This window comes from Meles meles, chromosome 9 (genome assembly GCF_922984935.1).
Source record: "Meles meles chromosome 9, mMelMel3.1 paternal haplotype, whole genome shotgun sequence".
Classification (NCBI taxonomy): domain Eukaryota; kingdom Metazoa; phylum Chordata; class Mammalia; order Carnivora; family Mustelidae; genus Meles; species Meles meles.
Window position 1 is genome coordinate 21394532 of NC_060074.1, and position 19791 is coordinate 21414322.

General features: G+C 40.7%; 1 protein-coding gene across 4 annotated transcripts in view; it reads right to left on the reverse strand.

Moving 5' to 3' along the window:
• Positions 1–5154: 5154 nt before the first annotated feature.
• Positions 5155–19791, reverse strand: part of LANCL1 (LanC like 1) — a 38491-nt gene continuing 23854 nt past the window's right edge. For all 4 annotated transcript variants that reach the window (XM_046018353.1, XM_046018354.1, XM_046018356.1 and 1 more), the window contains exons 5-10: positions 15901–16036; positions 15204–15350; positions 12071–12253; positions 9509–9685; positions 9002–9074; positions 5155–8379 (exon numbers count right to left, since the gene is read on the reverse strand). In XM_046018353.1, the coding sequence (XP_045874309.1) occupies positions 8303–8379; positions 9002–9074; positions 9509–9685; positions 12071–12253; positions 15204–15350; positions 15901–16036 (793 nt within the window). In that variant the 3' untranslated portion in view covers positions 5155–8302. The remainder of the gene's footprint in view (positions 8380–9001; positions 9075–9508; positions 9686–12070; positions 12254–15203; positions 15351–15900; positions 16037–19791) is intronic.

Sequence of the window (19791 nt, forward strand, 5' to 3'; positions counted from 1 at the left end):
CACAGTGGATCCAGAACTTGGATAGGGCCCCTTCTTGCAAGAAAAAGTTGAGGGTCTGGTGGGGGGAAGACATATATCTAAACACATTATTTCAGGAAATATTTTAACCACAGTGCCTCCTCTCCTAGCTGCAAGATGATTGCACTGTACTTATTGTTCCCAGAACATCTTTATAGCAGTAATAAACCAGAATGGCATCATTTTGTCCACTAGGAAATACATAGTGCCTTGGGCCTAGGAATATTTCATGGGCTTACAAATATGTGTGTGTGTGTGTGTGTGTGTGTGTGTGTGCTAAAACACAACGAGAACACAGCAAATCCAAAACTCTAAATTGTAAATTAAATGTCTATGGAACTTGTAATGTTAACCTGTTTTAAAATTTAATGGTTCTCAAACTTGACTGTGATCAGAATTACTGGAGGCTATTAAAGCAGATGGCTGGGTCCCATCCCAAGAGGTCCTGATTTAGTAGGTCTTGGTTGGGCCCTAGAATGTGCATTTCCAACAAGTCTAGGGTAACACTGCTTTGTTGCTGATCTGGAGACTGCATTTTGAGAACCAACAATCTGAGAATGTTAATTCACCTTTTTTGGCTTAAGTAGCCAGGTTAATCATTAACTGAATTAAGATATTCAACTGAAGGGGCAACTTGAAGGAGGGAGAGGGCGAAAAGCTGATAAATTCGCCATTTCAAGGAAACGAAAAGGCCCTCAAAGCCAGACCTACAGAGACTCTTGGGACATCTCAATAAAATGGAACTCAGCTTTACCTGGGCAGGTGAGAACTTGAAAAAGATAAAATAAACATTCTTTGTGATAAGTGGTAGAAAATACACTGGTAATGTGAGTTACCTAAACTTGGATCAGTTTCTAGTACAGAACACCCAGGAAACACCCAGAAAGCAGGAGTATATGACCGTAGCCACTCTTATCAAACTTTCAGCTTAGGAGTTGAGAACTAATGTGTATTTCTCATTTCTAATGATGTTTCTAAGCTTCCTAGATCAGCTCTGTTCTTTTGCTCTGAAGTGTCCCTCGGTAAATGGCCCCTGAGGCACTATAGACCCGTATCATTTTATGAAATTCTCATTTAGGAAACATGGCAAATGACAGATGATGGCAAATAAAGGCAAACAATGCCTCTAGTATACATTAACTACTCAGAACAGGCTCAGAAAAAAAAAATGGAAAAAGGAATGTGAAGATCCGCTTCTGCTTTTCAAACACTTTCAAAATGTTGGCCATTATGGCTCCTTATAAGTTCTAAACAAAGGGCAGAGGGGCCTCATTTTCCTCATACAAGCCTTGATGGTTCCAGATGACTCAAATTGTTTAGTATAGATATCTTCCATATGATTCCGTTAGAAGCCTACGCCTCTCTTTAGATGGGAAAGACACCAAATTTTTGGCAATTTTCCCAATAAAATTATAAACACATAGTTGTTCTAAGTCTGCTTCTTTCATCTGCTATGATAACCGGCACAGAAAACTAATCACCCTGTAAGGACCTATTTAGCCAGAGTGCTTCCATCCACCCGTTAAACAAAAACCTTGTTGTTTAACCCTTAAACTGTCCCTGCTCCCCTTCCCCCAGGGAACTTACTTAAAAACAAGTCCCAGAAACCAGCCCCAGGTAACAAAGCCCAGATACAAGGGTGGGTCAGGCCAGGTGGAGACCTCCGGATCAGTGTGGGGTTGCATACTGTCTCCCTAGCTACCAAGGAGTATGGACCCCCCCCCCCCCACCACCGCTGCCCTTTGGGAGGCTTTTGGGCACCAGTTCTGACCAAGGTGATAGGCTAGGTCAAATATCTACTCTAGGGTAAATTGTAATTCAATTGGTCACTTATGTGTGACCTAACATGACTGGAGTTTCCTGTGTGTTACAGCCTCATTGGACACCTGTGCGTGGCCAGGCCCAACCACATGGCCTTTGCCTTAAAAGCTAGTTTGTGAAGCAGAGAGAGGTCATCCTCTCTGTAAGAGGCGCGGCCCCAAACGTTCGGTTTGATTCTCGATGCTTGGCACGAAATAAAGCTTTGCTTGACCTTCGCTTTGTATCAGTTTCGCTCCTTTAATCACGGATCCATTATTGGGGGACCTATCAACTCCCAGACCTTATTGCCTGGACATTATGTGGAATTTCGTCATGTCAGAAATCAGATTCCAGTCAATCGTTCCAGCCCTTTCGCACTCTTGCTACAGGTACTTACTTAGGCTCTTTGGTTGACACACGTTAGTTCTTCAACTCTGCAGCCCCTCTTGACTTTCCTTCTTTACTGAGTTGGGATTCCATGCTGGACTGTCTGGGTCGGTTGTACTCAAAGTAGCCTCCATGGACAACCATATGTGTGGTGTGTCAGAACTTGTTAAAACTGCAGAATCTCTGGCCCCATCAGATGGGCATTTTGGAATCATTTTAAAAAGATCCCCAGGTGATTTATATGCCTATGTGGTTAAAAAGCCCTGCCCTCTATTTATTTATTTATTTATTTTTAACAAGTTTCCCTGACTCTCCTACACTTCCCTATCTGCACCCCCCCTCCCCCCCACCAATCACTCACGGGAAGGCAGCCCTGGTGAGGTTCCTTATCATGTTGAAATTACTTTTTTATACTGATCTCCAGTTTAAGCTGTCTTTTGTGAGCAGGTATCATCTTAGCTTTCGAATCCTAGCTAGATACTGGACCTAGCATATGTTAATAGCATAATTAATATTGTTTGAAGTTCTTCAATTTAATCGCTGCACAGGTCCTGAAACTAGTACTAAGGTACCAATGACTAATAGCAGGTTGAAGATCTTCCTTTTTGAAAGTTTTTGCATTTTAACTGGATTCTGGAAGGACATAGATCTAATCTAAGTCATTAATAATGCTGGTGCTGGGAGTTTTTGAGAAGTCAGCTGAGTGAAAGTAATTTTGGGGGCAGATGACTTTATGTCCTCAAATCTCCCTTCACCCCACCCATCATCAGGTGATCCAAATGAAAGAACTCTGAGTGTTTCTGGACTGCCCGAGTGGCTTTTAAAGTGTCTTCTCCCCTGCAGGATTATCAACTCCGGTATCTCCAAATAACCAGACACATGGTTCACATGAAAGACCCGGTTATTCTTGAAATTGGTGGAACGAGAAAGAGTAGTCCGGGATGAACTGGAACATTCGAATACATTTCTTTGTAATTGCTTGTCTCCTTACTGGTATTTCTAACCAGACTGAGTCAGCAGAGTAGGGGTGTCTCGTATGCACACAGATTGCACCCCCCAGGGACTTTGCATGCAGACAGAGGCATTTAATGCATTTGGGGGCAAGACGGTTTTAAAGCATTGCTCACTGCAAGTTTAAATGAAATGGCATGTTTGTAGTATGTCAACAGTGCTACCAGTTTGAGTTATGCCAGCAAGGAGGTACCCACGTTAATCCCTCAGTGCTAAATCCTGAGAGATTGGTATTAACCATCAGCTTTCACAGCTAGCCCATCAGTACTTTTACAGATGCCTTTCTTAATATCCCAGCTCCATCAGAGAAGAGAAATTAGGCAACTGTAACGCTACTTTATAAAATGATGTCAGGAGTCCCGCCTTTCCCTGCATAATGACTAAATGCCTCACAAATGCTTTCTCGAACATGTATTTGTAGATAGAACATCAGCTGCAGATTTAATGTCTCCATGGCTGTCATTTGCATGTGCCTGAGAAGTTAACGTAATGTCGAAATGTGAAATGCAACTGGGGGACTATGAGCAGTGGTCCTGCTAAGATCCATTTTTCTATCCTCATTATTTCACCTCCTGGTTTCTTGTGTTTGCTGCTTTCTTCCATTACTCAGGAAATTGTCAGGTAAGTCCCTGAGGATGCACAAGCACCAGGTTTCTGGAAAATGGTGTTTCAGTAGTTTACATAATGGGACCAATGAAGCCAATATGTCCTCCGTTGTAAAAAAAGCCAGTGTTCTCTTGCTTTGTTAATTGACCCTCAGCTTTGGAAGGAAAAGGGCGAGTGTGGAAGGGAAACAGAATAAGAAAGCAAATTATCAGGGGACTGACTTGCAGGTTTTTCTCAGTTTCAGTGATGCTTACAGAAAATACATGAAACTTTTAATGACACTGAGTCCACAGTGGGAACAATCTAGGGAAAAAGAAATGACAGAAAAAAATTCTTATTCTACTCAGAGAGTATAAAGAGGAGAGAGGCAAAGTTCTTTTCTAATGTAAAGTTAGGAAAAAATAAATCAGTGGGGTAAGTCACAAGGGACGAATTAGTTCTTCAAGTTTATTTGTGCACGAGCTCACAAGTGTGCAGTTTAATGTGCTTGTCAGTGTTTTCCTCCTATTTGGAGGATGAGCCAGGGAGTGGTAAAGCCAACGGCGCTGGCTGGCCTTCCGCACTGCAGTGCAATCCTGTGGCAAGTTAGTGCGAACGCGCCAGGCATCACTTTGCAGGCTCTGGGTCGCCTCGGTGAGGCACTGTCCTCTCCATGCCTCATTGCCTGCATCTAAAGTTGTGCTTACCACCATCTATGCATTTGTTCATTCAAAGGAGTGAAATAAACATAATTGTGCATTTGTCCTTACTATTATGAGTCATTCAAACACCAGACCAGGGGTATGAAGGGCATTTTCATCCTATGTACCAGAGGACAAAATCTAATTCAGGGATGAAAAGAAGTATTTTATAATTTGGCAAATCTCTGTCGTGCTAAGTGACACCACATAGCTGTGGCATGGACACAGTTGTACAAAGTCCTGTCAGGTGATTCAGCAGAACTCTCCAGCCTCTGAATATACATTTTATAATTATGCCTTATTTAATTTCTTATTCTATTCAAAGTTCCTTTCAGAATTGGTCAGCAGGGAAATTTCTAGAAGTAGGCCTATAGTTATTAACCACAGGGTGGATTCTCATATGTATGAGATGGTTAACATACTGCTTTGTTTGAATCCTAGTAGATTCCTCCTGATTCCATCACAATCAGATTTAAAAATATTTCCCTCTAAAAACTTTTCAGAAAGTAATGCAAATCTTATTTTACAAAACAATGAAGAAAAAGTTGGGAACAAACCCCAGGGAATGAGAGTATAGAGAAAAAGCCCCCATCTACCATAAAAGGGAAACATTCCTTAAGTTTAAAACAAAGCAAACAAAGAACATGACACATAGAGTCCTAGTAAAATTTTATTGAGAACCACCAAGTGAACTCCTTTGCAGAACACAGAAATACTTCTGATCCCAACCCTTCCCAGTAAATGGCAATATAATGTGGCGGTGGGTTCCCTGAATATCCCCAACACTCAGTTTATACCTATAGGAGGGAAACAGTTCTTTCTACAGCTCAACAATAGGCAAATGGGAGGCTCTGACCTATTTAGGGGAAGCAGAAGTGGAATCAGAAATCAGTATGAGTAACAGAGGACTGCAGATCAGTTCCAGCAGCCAAAGGAGTAGATGAATAAATGTTCACTCTTCACATTCTGTATTTCGGATCAGCTAGCAGAAGGCAGGGCACCGTAAGATCAGACATAAATGAACCCGGGGACATAGGAGCAGAGTACGTCTCTCAATTCAGTTATGAAGGGAAGTGGCAAAGAGAAGATAAAGTGGTCGTGGACCCACTTCTACCTCAAACTCCTCCTACCACGAAGGCTTTTGATGTCAAATAATCAGAACTGACATCAAAGATGAAAAGGAAACCAGTGACTCTAAGGATGAAAGACCAAAGCCCAATGGGATAGATGGAAATGGCTGAGATAACGTTCACACTTTATACATGATGAAAAGTTAACTTCTGTAATGCAGCCTCATGACGGGAACAGAACCACATGGTGGGATAGATGAACACGGCTCACAAACTTCTAAGGTTTTACTCCTAGTCTTTGCATGGGGAGAGAAGAGATACTATGGAGTTTTTTGGGGAAGCAACTTTTGCGAAGGTTTTTTTAATCAAAAAAAAAAAAAAAAAGACGAAAATAGCTGAGGGAAAATGATATAACAGAAATATAACTGCAATGATGCCACTTCCTTTTAAAACTAAGAAAGCCGGCACAAAAGTTTCTCAGTTTCCACCATGGTGTTAGGGAATTGGTCTTAATTTTATAGGTTTTGCTTGAGTTTAAAAGCCTATCAAATTTTCTTACGTCTTAACTATAAAGTAAACTAACAATGGCATGAACAGAAAATCCTGCCAGTTTAATAAGTCCTAAAAAGCTAAATAAAAAAAACGAAACCTGAATTGTGTTTGTGTTGATGAGTTTGTTAACGGATGGGTGGCAGTAATTACAATCTAAGTATTAACAAGAATCTTATTCAAAATGTTCTTCTTGCTGCCTGGAAGTCTTCCCTGGGTTCAATTAATCATGATGTTTGGAGATGAACTGTGATTAAGTTTCCTCTGGCTAAGAGAAAGTGTGTTTTGCCTCTTTCCCTTGGTTAGTAATTATAGTAGCTAAAAGTACAGGCACAGCATAGTAAGACATTTAACTAAACTACATGGGTTTTATTCTTTCATGTTGGACACCCAGCCCTAGGCAAATTAGCTTTACTATAAAGGTCACCACTGCTCATCGGAAATGTCTGGAAGAAAGGCACAGCTGACCAGCACTTCTGACATCTGAGAGGCACAAGGTTTGCCCAACTGGTGTGAGTCACAGAGGAATAAGCTAATCCTAGGAACTGAGCAGTGGGCTGTTTTTTTCAGATCCTTCTGTTAGTAGCCTTAAAAAGGTCAGACAATTTCCAATAATATAAACTATTTTGGTGCTGATTGTGAAATAATAGGGGACTATTATCCATAGGAACCAACATATACCCAGTGGGATTTGGTTCAAAGTTAAAATAAAAATAGCATGCTTTTGAGACCGAGAAAGCCATGAAATAGGCACATTTAAAATTCTTAGACCCTGTTTTGTAAAGCTGCAAAATGTTCTAAAATCAGCTGAAACAGACAGAAAGGATGAAACCAGCCTGGGAAAGGGAGGGAAGGAAGAAAGGGGAGGGGGAGCTGCTGAGCCAGACATTTATACAGAATGTGAAGCACCAGGGATCCTTCAACTACCTTATAAATACCGCAGCCTGAGGGCTCAGAAACTCAGGGAAGTTAAGCCTAGGATAAGCAGAGAGATAGGATCTATTTGTTCTAAACATTTTCACTGGCTAATACCTCCTAAGTAAACAGCATTTCTAGGGAAAGCTTAGTGCTTTGGCTCAAGTTATTGGCTCCAAAGCCCTCCTTCCCCCTTTAAAAGAGATGTAGAGCACTGTACTATTTAGTGAAAAAACAAACATCCAGATAGACTGAAAGGAAGGAAAATATCTTATGGCTTGTACCAAACAGCGAGCACTGAAAGCACAGTCATTGCCAAGGAAGTAAAGCACGAGTCAAAGTTTAGAAGGTCGGGTGGACAGAGTGGACTGAAACCCCAAGACATAACACATTCCCGAACAGGAAACTCATTTCCTGGTCTTACACTAATTCCAAAGATCAAACAAATTTAAATAAATAGTTCAAAAATACTCTCGCTTATTTTAGAAAAAACTATTAATAAACTTTTTGTTAGCTTATCTTGAAACTAACCTTCAAATCAGAATTTTCAAAACCACCAAAGCATTTTAGAACTTTTTGATAAAAATTTTGACTTACAGAACCTGGATGCTTTACTACAAAGAGGAAGCAGATCTGAAAGTATCTTTATCTCTAGTTAAACCAGTATTGTGAATTTGAAAAACACTATTTAGGTCCTTAAACCAGTCTGCAACTCTTGCAACTTTTGTCTCAGAAGCATACAGTTAATATTTTTGTTCCCCTTCACAATGAACCACCTAAAGAAAAACAGTCACAAAACTGTCTGCACTACTGGAGGAAAAATACTGTAAAGATAGAGGGCAATATCCACCAATAACCATATATTTATCTTTATCTACATGTAGTTTCCTTTAAACATTTTTTGAACAGCAACAGATAGTTATAGTCATGAACTTAAGTAAGAGATTTCCTCTAAGTTCTGAAAAATATATATCCCCATGCCCTCAAAACACTGTACATAACACTCATCCTACCTTTAGGTAGAAATTGAGGTTAAAGTTAAAACATTTCCTTGGATACTTTTAAGTAAAAGTAAATGACAGACAAAAAGAACTGAAGACAAGTTCTGAAAAAAAAAAAAAAAAAAAAAAAAAAACAACAAAAAAACCTCAAGTAAACGGAGTACACGGTTTGACTCTGTTTCCTTGAAAAGCAATGGAAGCACTCAGGCCAGGTTTGATATACAGAAAGGGTCATGCAGTGAGTTGCAGGGGGCAGGCTTTCCTTTTATAGTTCAAACGCAGGGAACCTGGCTTTTGTGGGCACGAGGAGGTCAGCCAGGAAATAGATTGTTCCAGCCATTCCTGAAGGAAGAAAAAAAGGCAGAAGTTACTACACCAATGAGTCCATTTTATACAGTGGCTTCGTTCTGTAGCATCAACAGCATTATGATACTAATGGCAAGGGTTTCAACACAAGGGGCGTCTGGCTGGATTTATATATGTTGCAGGTCAAAACGAGATCACTAGTGTGCTTAGTCTCTCTGTCCGGGCGGAAGACAGGAAGGAGAGTTGAACCAGAGAGGTTCAAGGCACAACCCTGCCATTTATCATATGTCAGCTCCTTCACATGGCACCACGGCCCACTTACCTGTCGGAGCTTCAGTGTCCTCATTTGTGACATAAGGACAGTGATGCGTGTATGTTTTTGCTGACATGATTTACGATGGCATCTGCAAAATGCCAAGTGTATGCTTGGCTCCACAGATGGTAGTCATCATTACGACCACTGGTAGTAGGTCTGAGAGAGTCCATGTACTACTTAACTTTTAATATTGAGTTTTCATATTAAGAAGGAAAAAAGTAGTTCAAAAAAATGATTATAAAATTCATTTGTTGATAAAGCTCAAATTCAAATTCATTGATTACCAAGCAGAGGAGGAGATGCTGACATTACAAGGCAACAAAGTAAACGTGTGGAAAATACCTTCGAAGAGGGAGAAGGGGGTGTCCGGCGTCCTGCAACCATGTTCTCCATAATCTAAGCACCACTCAGCAAACTGAAAGTGAGACCAACATAAGTTACGGTAGTGACTCCTTCCAGAGACCCCCAAACGTGGATAGAGATTATCCCTAAGAATTACTTTGAAAAGTATCTTCAAGGCAGAAAAAAGGGGTTGATACAGAGAAACAGATGGTCTGAAAGAGAGGATGAAGCGTAGGAGAGAGGAATGTTATGCGCTACCTGAGCCACTGTTTCCCAGGTCATGAAAGCAGAACTTGTTTCTTTTGTACCCTCATAAATGCTGTGGAGTAAAACTGTATCCTTATACAAGAAGGCGAATACAATGGAATGATTTTGGAAGACTTTTCTTATGTGTTCCACAGACTCATGATGGTTTAAAAGATGAATGAATCACATCGGATTGAACTAGAGCCCCTTCTACAGTCTCCCAGGGGAAGGTGTTTTCTTTCCGACAGGGCTGATGCCTACCTTACAGGCCCTGTACAGGTACTTCTTGTCCTGCGTGAGGTTATAGAGTGTGAGAAAGGCGTAGGCGTTGCCTGCAGTGCCGTGGCACAGCCCGTACCCCTTCCTCAGCAGCCCGTACTGCCAGATCAGGTCACCGCACTGGTAGGCATCGTTGAGATACCGTTCCTCTCGGAACACCTGTAGAGCCAAGGGCAAGTCTTATTACAAACGGTATGAAAGAAGTTTCTATTGACATTCCTTCCTGATGGGAAAGGAGGGTGAGGGCGGAAGGAAGGTGAGATGGAGGTGGCTTGGCATGAAAGAACAAGGCATTTAAAGCCCGAGAGATGGGTTCTGTCAGTGGGGATGAATTACGAAATTTTACTAGCTTTGCTTTTTTGCTTTTAAGTAACTGCACACAACCTTGCCTGTGCCATCTACATTTTATGTGCGGTCTGTGCATACAGATACAGGTGTTACTGGAGAAGCAGCATTATTTTACTTGTGACTTGCTATTATCATTATACTTTCCAAAGGACCACATGTTATCTTCTCTGGTTAACAATAATGCCCTTCACCATTAGGACATCTCTTTACAAACTGCAGAAGAAACTGTTTAGAAAATTGATTACAAAATTGAATTTGATTATAACATACTATACTTTGCCAGAAAAATAGAGCTATACCTTTATAATCTTCTATATATTGATCAAAGACTCAAGAAATATTCTGAGTAGACATTTCTAATATCTCATTGCAAACTAAGTGTTCTTAAAAGGAGAATGAGGCAGTTTAAAAAGTTTTTCCATTATATCCAACTTACTGCAAGTAAAATTTGATACACTAAAAGCTAATTTAGAATGTGACATGCCAGTGCCTGTTTACAGTGCATAGATTTGTAATTTGTAGATCTGGCACTAATGGACGCAGAAATCTTGGTTTACTTCTATTTTTTTTTCTTTCAAATAAAACCTTTTTCTTCTCGGATTATGGCTCTGCCATAGCATGCTTTTTAGAAACAATATTTGCATTTCTCTTGTTATAGTAAAATAAAGAAAATATAAAAATTACAATTTTAATCACTTGACGTGTATAATTCAGTGGCATCCATTACCTTCACAATTCTGTATAATCATTACCACTATTTCCAGAACATTTTCATCAGCCGTGTTTGGGGTGATGAAATGTAATTACCCATTAGATGATAATGCACTCCCACCCCAGCACCAATCCCTGGTAACTTCTCTTCTACGTTCTGTATGAATCTGCCTACTCTACACACCTCAATCTAACCATCACACCATATAATTGGAATCATACATTATTTGTCCTTTAGCATCTGGCTTATTTCACTTAACATAATATTTTCCAAGGTTCATGCACATTGCAGTATGGATCAGAAGTTCCTTTTTTCGTATGGCTCAATAATATTCCACTGTAGATATGTATCTGGACACACACCACATTTTGTCTATCCATTCATCTGTGCATGGACACTTGAACTGTTTCCACCTTTTGGCCACTGTGAACAATGCTGCTGTGGAACATCTGTGTACATCTATACAAATCCTTGTGTTTAATTTTTTGGGTATATATACCTTGGAGTTGAATTGCTGAATCACATATTAATTCCATGTTTACTTTTTGAGGAACTACCAAACTCTCTTCTATGGCAGCCACATCATTTTACAATCCTATCAGCAATGCACAAGAAAGATTTTATTTTTTTTAAGATGTGTTTATTTGTGAGAGAGACAGCAGGAGAGAAAGTGTGGTGGGGAGGAGCGGAGGGAGAGGAAGACAGAAACTTTAGCAGACTTTGTGCCGAGTGTGGAGCCTGATGCGGGGCTCGATCTCATGACCTGAGCTGAAACCGAGAGTTGGACACTTAATCAACTGTGCCACCCAGGTGCCCCAATACAGTATTTTTTGTTTATTTGTTTGTTTTTTGTAGGGAGGGGGGCAGAATCTTAAGCAGGCTCCATCTCACAACCCTGAGATTATGACTTGAACAGAGATCAAGAGACACTTGACCAACTAAGCCACCCATGTGCCCAAGAAAGATTCTATTTTTCTTTTTTAAAGATTTTATTTACTTATTTGACAGAGAGAGATCACAAGTAGATAGAGAGGCAGGCAGAGAGAGAGGGGGAAGCAAGGTCCCTGCTGAGCAGAGAGCCAGATGCGGGGCTCGATCTCAGGACCCTGAGATCATGACCTGAGCCAAATACAGAGGCTTTAACCCACTGAGCCACCCAGGCACCCCCAAAAGTTCTATTTTTAATTGAACTTCTGGGATACTTATATTGGCTCTGCCAGTGATGCTATAATCTGGGCTACTCTACTGTTAGTGAAGCAGTCTCCTGATCTATGAAGTAGTGTCTGCCCTCATACAGATGGATACTATGAGAATGAATTATAATCCATTTAGCAAAGTGATTGTAGGTCCAAGTAATTTATCTATTTATCTATTATTATTTATCTATTGCTCCGTTAAAGATTATAGATAAAAAACAATTTTAAGTCATAGAATTTTAGGTTATATTTTCCAATTTATTTTGAAAATGAGAAAATTCACAGTACCTTATAGGCCTGGATGAGCATGTAGATCACTCCAGGTGAACCGTGACACCAATGGACTAGAAGATCTCGATTATCATCCACACAAGGAGGATAATTGCCGGAAGGAAATTTCAGCTGGCAGACATAATCTACACTGGGCTTGACCAAATTTTGTAACTTCACATGGTTCACTTGAAGGCTGGGCTAAAAACGAGAAAGGGAATTATTAGTTCTGCTAAAGCAAAGAGATCTTCCTAAACCTCGGGGGGGGGGGGGGTGTGGGGTGTGTGTGTGTGTGTGTGTGTGTGTGTGTGTGTGTGTGTGTCTTGTAAAGAGAGGGAGACAGAGAGAGGGGGTGGGAGAGACAGAGGGAGAGAGAGAATTAATCCTAAGCAGACTTCAACCCAGCACGGAGCATGACACAGGGCTTGATCGCATGACCCTGAGATCATGACCTGAGCTGAAATCAAGAATCGGATGCTTAACCAACTGAGCCACCCAGGTGCCCTCTGGGATTAGTGTTAAGCCAGAAAGGAAACATGATCAAAAGGAACCAGAAGTCATTAAAAGGTTTTGGATTCCATTCCAATTTTTTTTTTAACCTATTGGAACGTACTAAAATTAGGCTATGTATTAATTCTTGGGACTTTATGTACCTATTATTTTTCAGTATTTATCACTGTATACATACATATAAATAATTGCCCTAAGTCCAATGCATGAGCACAAGAGATGTTTCCTAAGGTTTTGATTTAATTTTTATTTTCAATAGGCTCCACACCCAGCATGAAGCCTAATGCAGGGCTTGAACTCACGATCAAGACCTGAGCTAAGATCAAGAGTCAGACGCTTAACCAACTGAACCACCCAGATCATACTTTAAATACCTTAATACCTCAATCATACTTTAAAAGCCACAAAGAGCTGCATTAGACAATGTAAATACAACTTTCATTTTTACGTTTAGAGAAGTGGTAGATGTTTCCAATAAAACGGGAAGCTAATAAGTCAGGAGACCTGGAATCTAGATCCTAAACTGTGTGATTCTAGATTAAGCCTTTCTGCCGAGGATTTGGGACCGATATTTGTGCAGGATTATTTTTATACAATGATGTACAGATTTACAGGATGTACTAATACAGGGCATTTGAGCCAATTCTTTTTTTTATTTTTTAAAGAATTTGGTCCTCTTTTTTTTTTTTAAGATTTATTTATTTATTTGAGATAGATAGAGAGACAGCAAGTGAGCAAGCACAGGGGTAGGGGAAATGGGAGAGGGAGAATCTCAAGCAGACTCCTGGCTGAGCGCAGAGCCTGACATGAGATCATGACCTGAGCCAAAAGCAAGAGTTGGACACTCAGCCAACTGAACCATCCAGGCACTCCGAGCCTCCGTTTTTGATATAATGGTTTAGTTTCTCCTCTTGGTCCAGTACTTAATTCAATGCACAGCTCACTTCTTCAAATAACAAATTCAAAGTATTGGCCTTGTCACGCGGGGGGGGCGGTGAGCATGTTGGGTTAAGGGGTAGCCCATGGTGTGACGCACAAGGACTGAATGGGCACTGAGTTCTACAGGGCATATACAGATTTTACTTTACCCAGAGAGTATTGTTCCAGCTCAGTTTAAAATGCTAGAGTAGAATGAGTGGATTTTCCTCAAATTTGCAAGAATTATCCAAAACAGGCTACAAATAATATTTTATGTATATTTAAGATATTATGATAAAACATAATACTATGTTTTATGTTTAATATTTTTATTTATGTTTATGATATGTAAGTACCTACTAGAACGGACTATTATTTAATTTTAATTATTTAATTTAATAATTAATTAAATTATTTAATTTTAATGGTTAAATCATTTCAAATAGACAACAATCTGCCAATGGAAAACTCAGAATGTAGGTTTCCAGATTTCTTACTGCCACCAAAAGGAGGCAGCTGAAAGTAAGATGACTCCTCATGACCTGCTTCAATGCAAGGTCATGAGGCTGTCCAGCCACCTTGAAACTGCAGAATACATGAACTTCCCTTTCCTGAAAACTCAAGAATATATATTTACTTCTGGAAATACAGAGCCAGTGGAGGTTTATGCCAGAAAAATAAAGGAGTCTATGTCTGAATTGTCAAAACCCTTCATTATAAAACTCCTAATTGAGAAGTGCAGAACAAATACAAAAGTTGGTCTCTTACTGCCACTAACACTCAAAGTGTGACTTTGCATTCAAAAGCAATAATAACCTTGAGTTTTTCAGCTTCGTTGTCATTGTTTAGTTATAGAGAGACGGAGGTCTGACATTGATTTTGCATTATTGCAGCCGGCTACTCAACCAGCTAATAGTATGTATATCCGAGCACTCATGTTGAACATATTAATGAAACACTCTTCTTTATGCTGCATTGTACTTTGGGAAGGTGAGGGGGGCACCTCTGCTGCCATTAAAAATCAATTTTCTTTTGCTATGAATTCTTATTCACGAGTACCAATTTCTCTTTAAAGAGAGCTAAATAAGCCCCCGGAAATGATGCTCTCATGAGAAGTCCTCTTCTGACCTCCTCTACCAGGTTATGCTTGCTGCAGTAAATCTTACTACAGTCCTTAGTCTGTGTGACTTTGGCTGATGTCTCCCAAAAGTATTAGATCCAAAGAATGGCTGGGGATAGCACATTCAGCTATTTTTCAGTAAGTTACACAAAATCCATTGAAAAGGCTCTGTAACTTTGCTCTGCAAGTGAGCTGTAGGCAACATATGCTCATTTGTTTTCTATTGATTTTGTTCTTACTTTCGGAATTTGTTTCACTGGGTGGTGTCTAATAATATGCAACAATATTAATTCAAGGCATTTGCTAAAAGAGCAGAGCAGAGCAGAAGGCACTTCATGTACAAGGATAGGTCAAAACACTTTAGTCTGCAACGGCACGAGGCAGACAGACAAGTACGGTCACCTACAAATCAGACATCATCCCACGGCACAGTGCCTTTTATGTTTATACACTTAAAAATGCACTCTAGCAAACATTGCCCTTGTTTGTTGAGGCCAGAAAATTGCAGACAGAATGAAAAACCAGAAGGGAGCCACAGTCTTTTTCCCCTGGCCAGGACAGTCAGCAAGCACATTTCTTAGTTTTACCATCTTCACCTCTTACCTGCATCAGGTAGTAATAAATTCCTGCCAGGCCATGAGCAGCCCCCACGTAATATTCTTGGTACCATTCATACATCAGTGGAGTCTTTGCTGTGAAGTTTCTCTTTCTGGCTAGGGTTTCTCCAGAGGTTAAGACTGTTTCACAAATCTATAGGGAGAAAACCAATCAAATAATGAGAATCAAAATAAAAATCTTCCCGGTGGAGGTAAGGAATTTTTGCTAAGAGATATGGAGAACATGGGGAATCAGACGGGACCTTCTGGCCATGGACGGGCACAGTTTAATTCCGCACTCAGAAAGCAGGGATGCCTGTATTCTGCTTAAAAGAGGGAGATGGGGAAATTCTGAACTCTTTACTAGAGCTCGTGAGAATTCACTTGACAGAGGAAAGCATGAATTCCTTCAGGCACGAAAGCGGACATCTGCACCTGGGAGGTGAAACCTAGCCCTCATCTTCCGAAGGGCCGTGACATCCTCAAACGGAGAAGGCTGGACCTCTTGCTCCCAGTCACTCTCTAAGTGTTTCCAACAGCACTCAGCATGACGCTGTCAGCTCTCTGATCCCACCTGACCTTTAGAAGCCAACACACACCTTCCTTCTACCTGGGGTATGCTAACTGGAGAAACAAAACTGATAGTTCAGGCAGATAACAACTGGGATCCTATCGAAACTCCAAAAAGCACAAAAATGTGGTACCTGCTGAATATGGCTCTGAGGAATCTTTTCCATGCCGAAGTTCTTATTCACAAAGAGAAGAGCACAGATGTAGCCCATTCGTCCATAGAGCATTTCATTTGGAGCATGGAGGTCAATCTTATTTAGGTGAATTAGCCTTTCAATAAAAATACATGTCTAAGATAACTTGGAAGGGACTGGGTAGTGGGAGATACTTGAAATAGTACATTTAAAAAAATATACACACACACAAAAATATATATTTAGGTATTATACATTAAATTATTTTATTTTTTAAAGATTTTATTTTAAAGATTTTATTGGAGAGAGAGAGAGATAATGAGAGAGAGCAGGAGTGGGGTAAGTGGCAGAGGGAGAGGGAGATGCAGACTCCCTGCTGAGCAGGGAGTCCGATGTGGGGCTCGATCCCAGAACCCCAGGATCATGACCTGTGGTGAAGGCAGACGCTTAACCGACTGAGCCACCCAGGCTCCCCACTATTACAATTAAACCCTTTAAATATATTAAAATTAATTTATATATAAAAGGCAAATATTTTCATACATTTGTATTATAAATTATATTCTTATACATTAAGTGGGCTGAGACAGACTGCAAAGGGTAAATTAACTCTCAACCACATTTTTCTTCAGGTCACAATGGAACTGACAAATTCAAAGACTAAAAGAGTAGGCACGTGTGGCCGTGGTTACCTGGCTCCTCCCTAGCTCCTTGTGGAAGTGTGCGCTAAGACCAGCAGCAGGGGTCAGAGGAGCTAAGAACTGCTGCCTGGTACAGGATTTAGTCTGGAGAAACGACTCCGTCAACTCAAAGGGTCATCTAGTTCCATAAAATGAAAAGCCTGCGGCACCGCAGTTACCTCCTTCTTTGGTTTATTTCTTAATGTGCCCTTAGGCCTACATGAAATGTCTGTACAGCAGCCTGATCTACCCTAAAACAGGCAAATAGCACAGAGGTATCAGTCAGCCTCCCCTGTCTGCCTAGTCTCTCCCTTCCAGTCCTCCTTTTCAGAAATAACCATGGTTACCAAATTCTTGGACACTCCTAGGATTACTTTACGCACATGTAAGCAACAACATGCACATCTGTAAAAATCTCTCTCCAGGTGTTCTGTGGCTTGCTGTGTAAACAGTATGTCTTGACAAACATTCTATACCAGAGTAGTCTCATTCTTTATCGTAGCTGCATAGTATTCCATCAAATGGCTATATTATAATTTATTAATTCTCTATTGACAGACTCAGTTCAGCTTTTCAGAAAGAGTTGTTTTTGGTTTTGGCTCCAGGTCGGCTAGTGTAGGCACACCCAGCCTGCCTCTTCTGGTAAGTGTAGCTCTAAGACCTGGAGACAATGCACAGAGCAGCTGTGTGGACTCTAAACTGTGATCAGTAGCAGGCACAGTGGGGATGACCAGAATTTGAAGCACCACCAAACCAGTAGTAAGTTTAGCATATTTTCACCTACGGTATTCTCCTGGCTTGAATTCAGAACAGCCCCAAACCTGGAAGTGGGCACCAAAGGCTGAAAGAGACAGTCCTAGAAGAAGCCCTTTAGTTCTGTCTCAAGAAAGAATGAGAAAGGGAATTCCCAATGTCAGAGAGAGTGGGTAAAGCCCTTTAGTTTTCTTTATGTTTCCTTGTCTTCTCTCTGTTTTCTCACACCCCGGGCCATAAGCCTTCTCCTGGTGGGAGCAGAAATGAAGGTGAGGAGCCCACAGAAGCCCAGTCTCTGAGGGAGGGACCCTTCCTCACAGATTGGAGCAGCTGTGGTCCCAGAGGGGTAGGGTGAACCCCCACTGCTTCACTTCTTTCTTGCTCCCCCATCATTTGGCCCCAGAAATACAGGCACAGCTGTGGGAATATTTGGCCGTCGGGTAACCAAAGCCCCAGATTTCTTCTCAGAGAACCAACATGGATGCCCCAGGAAACCAGAAAGCAGTTGAGGTTCATAGGGAAATGAGGTCAGGAAATAACCATATTTGCAGTCTAAACTCAGAGAATGAACTTTTCTTTTTTGAGGATGGGGTGGGGGGATGGGGAGGGTATACGAAAGCCAATATGGTAGGTAGGGAAAATGACTTTGTTATTTGGATTTTTATCACATGAAATTTTGAAAAGCACATCCCAATTATCTCTGAATTATCCTACATATTCAATGTGATTACCATTTAAGCTACTAAAATATAATTTTTGGTGAGGCTTGACAAAATGACTTTAGCATACTGGAAAAGTATGAAGGAAGAGCCAGAGAATTTCAGGAAAAGAGCAGTAATGAGAGGACATCAGCCCTACCAAATAATGGGCTTTTTCATCAGGTAGCTTAGGACACTAAACACACTACCTGATGACAAAGCCATTATTTGGCTGTAAAATACTCTTGTTGTCTATGTGGTAATTTACTTTCACTGTAGTTAAGTATAAACAGTGCCTGTGCATGTATTTCATCTAACTTTAGTCTACGCACTAGGATTATAAGCATATAAGCCCTATGATAAGTGCGTGAAGTATCCGAAATCACACCCCTGGGGTGACTGGTTATATCTGAAGTGTTCTTATCAAGAATCACCATTCAGAGGCACCTGGCACTTCAAATAACTTTATCAAAATCTACACCAGAGGATTTGGTGATAAGAAGAGTGAAAAAAACGTTAGCAGGTGGCTTTCTGTTGGTTGAATGAGTGGTGAAGATACGTGGAAGGTTTGGGAGTGGGTACAGGCTCTACTACTTATTTGATGAGTAAGACCCAATAAGATTGTCTGGGCACAGTTGCTTTTCTCTGAGCCGCAAGAATAGGGCAGGAAACTACTTGTGTGTGTTTGTGGGGGTATATCTTCTTCTTTTTTTTTTTAAAGATTTTATTTATTTATTTATTTGACAGAGCGAGATCACAAATAGACAGAGAGGCAGGCAGAGAGAGAGAGAAGGAAGCAGGCTCCCGCTGAGCAAAGAGCCCGACGTGGGACTCCCATCTCAGGACCCTGAGATCATGACCTGAGCCGAAGGCAGTGGCTTAACCCACTGAGCCACCCAGGCGCCCGTATATCTTCTTCTTAATCAATGTCTGTACACTTGGTTTATTTGGGAGAATTTGGTCCACTGCTTGTGTTTTCATTTTAACATACTTAATGTTAAGGTTAGAGCTGATGGGTTGGATAGCTCCAACTGCTAATCTCTGGAGGCCACTAACAGCTACAAAAACCCAAAACCAAACAGGCAAACAAAACCTAACAAGTGCTGCCACCAGCCTAGAGCCAACAGGTATAGGAAGAGTGTCTGGACTCACAAGAAAGGGTACTGTGAAAGAGCAGAGGTTCCCCTCCCCCAACCCTCCCCTCCACTTCCATAAGCCTGTGCGGAGGGGAGGGAAACACTCACAACTTAAAATTAAAAAGCCATGTTTTAATAACCAGAATGAGATGATTTTAGTGACTGAGAAGGGCTAACAGTTATAAAACAGATTGAGAAAAAGTTGTAAAAGTATACTTAAGGGAATTTACCTCCTGTCAGGAAAAGAGAGGTGTGAAAAAGCACAGCAGGTTACAGTTACTGACAAAGTTATATTATTCCTCAACAAATGGAGGCATCTCATCAAATTGGTTGAATATACATGGTTTTTCTTCTATAAAAATAATCATTAAACTCAAGGTGGTTATCTTAGGAACAGGGACACAGTGGCCAAAGGTTACTTTTCATTTTCTTGTATACTTTGAGTTTTTCCCCACTGCCAACAGGCTGTCTGGATGGTAGAATTATGGGCCATTTTGTTTTCTACTTCAGTATCATACATGGTCACACACATACACACACCCTTAACATTTTTTAAAGACCTTAAAAACATTTATGAAGAAAAATTCTATTTTTGTCTCATGCCAGAAATGGTAGCTCATTAAT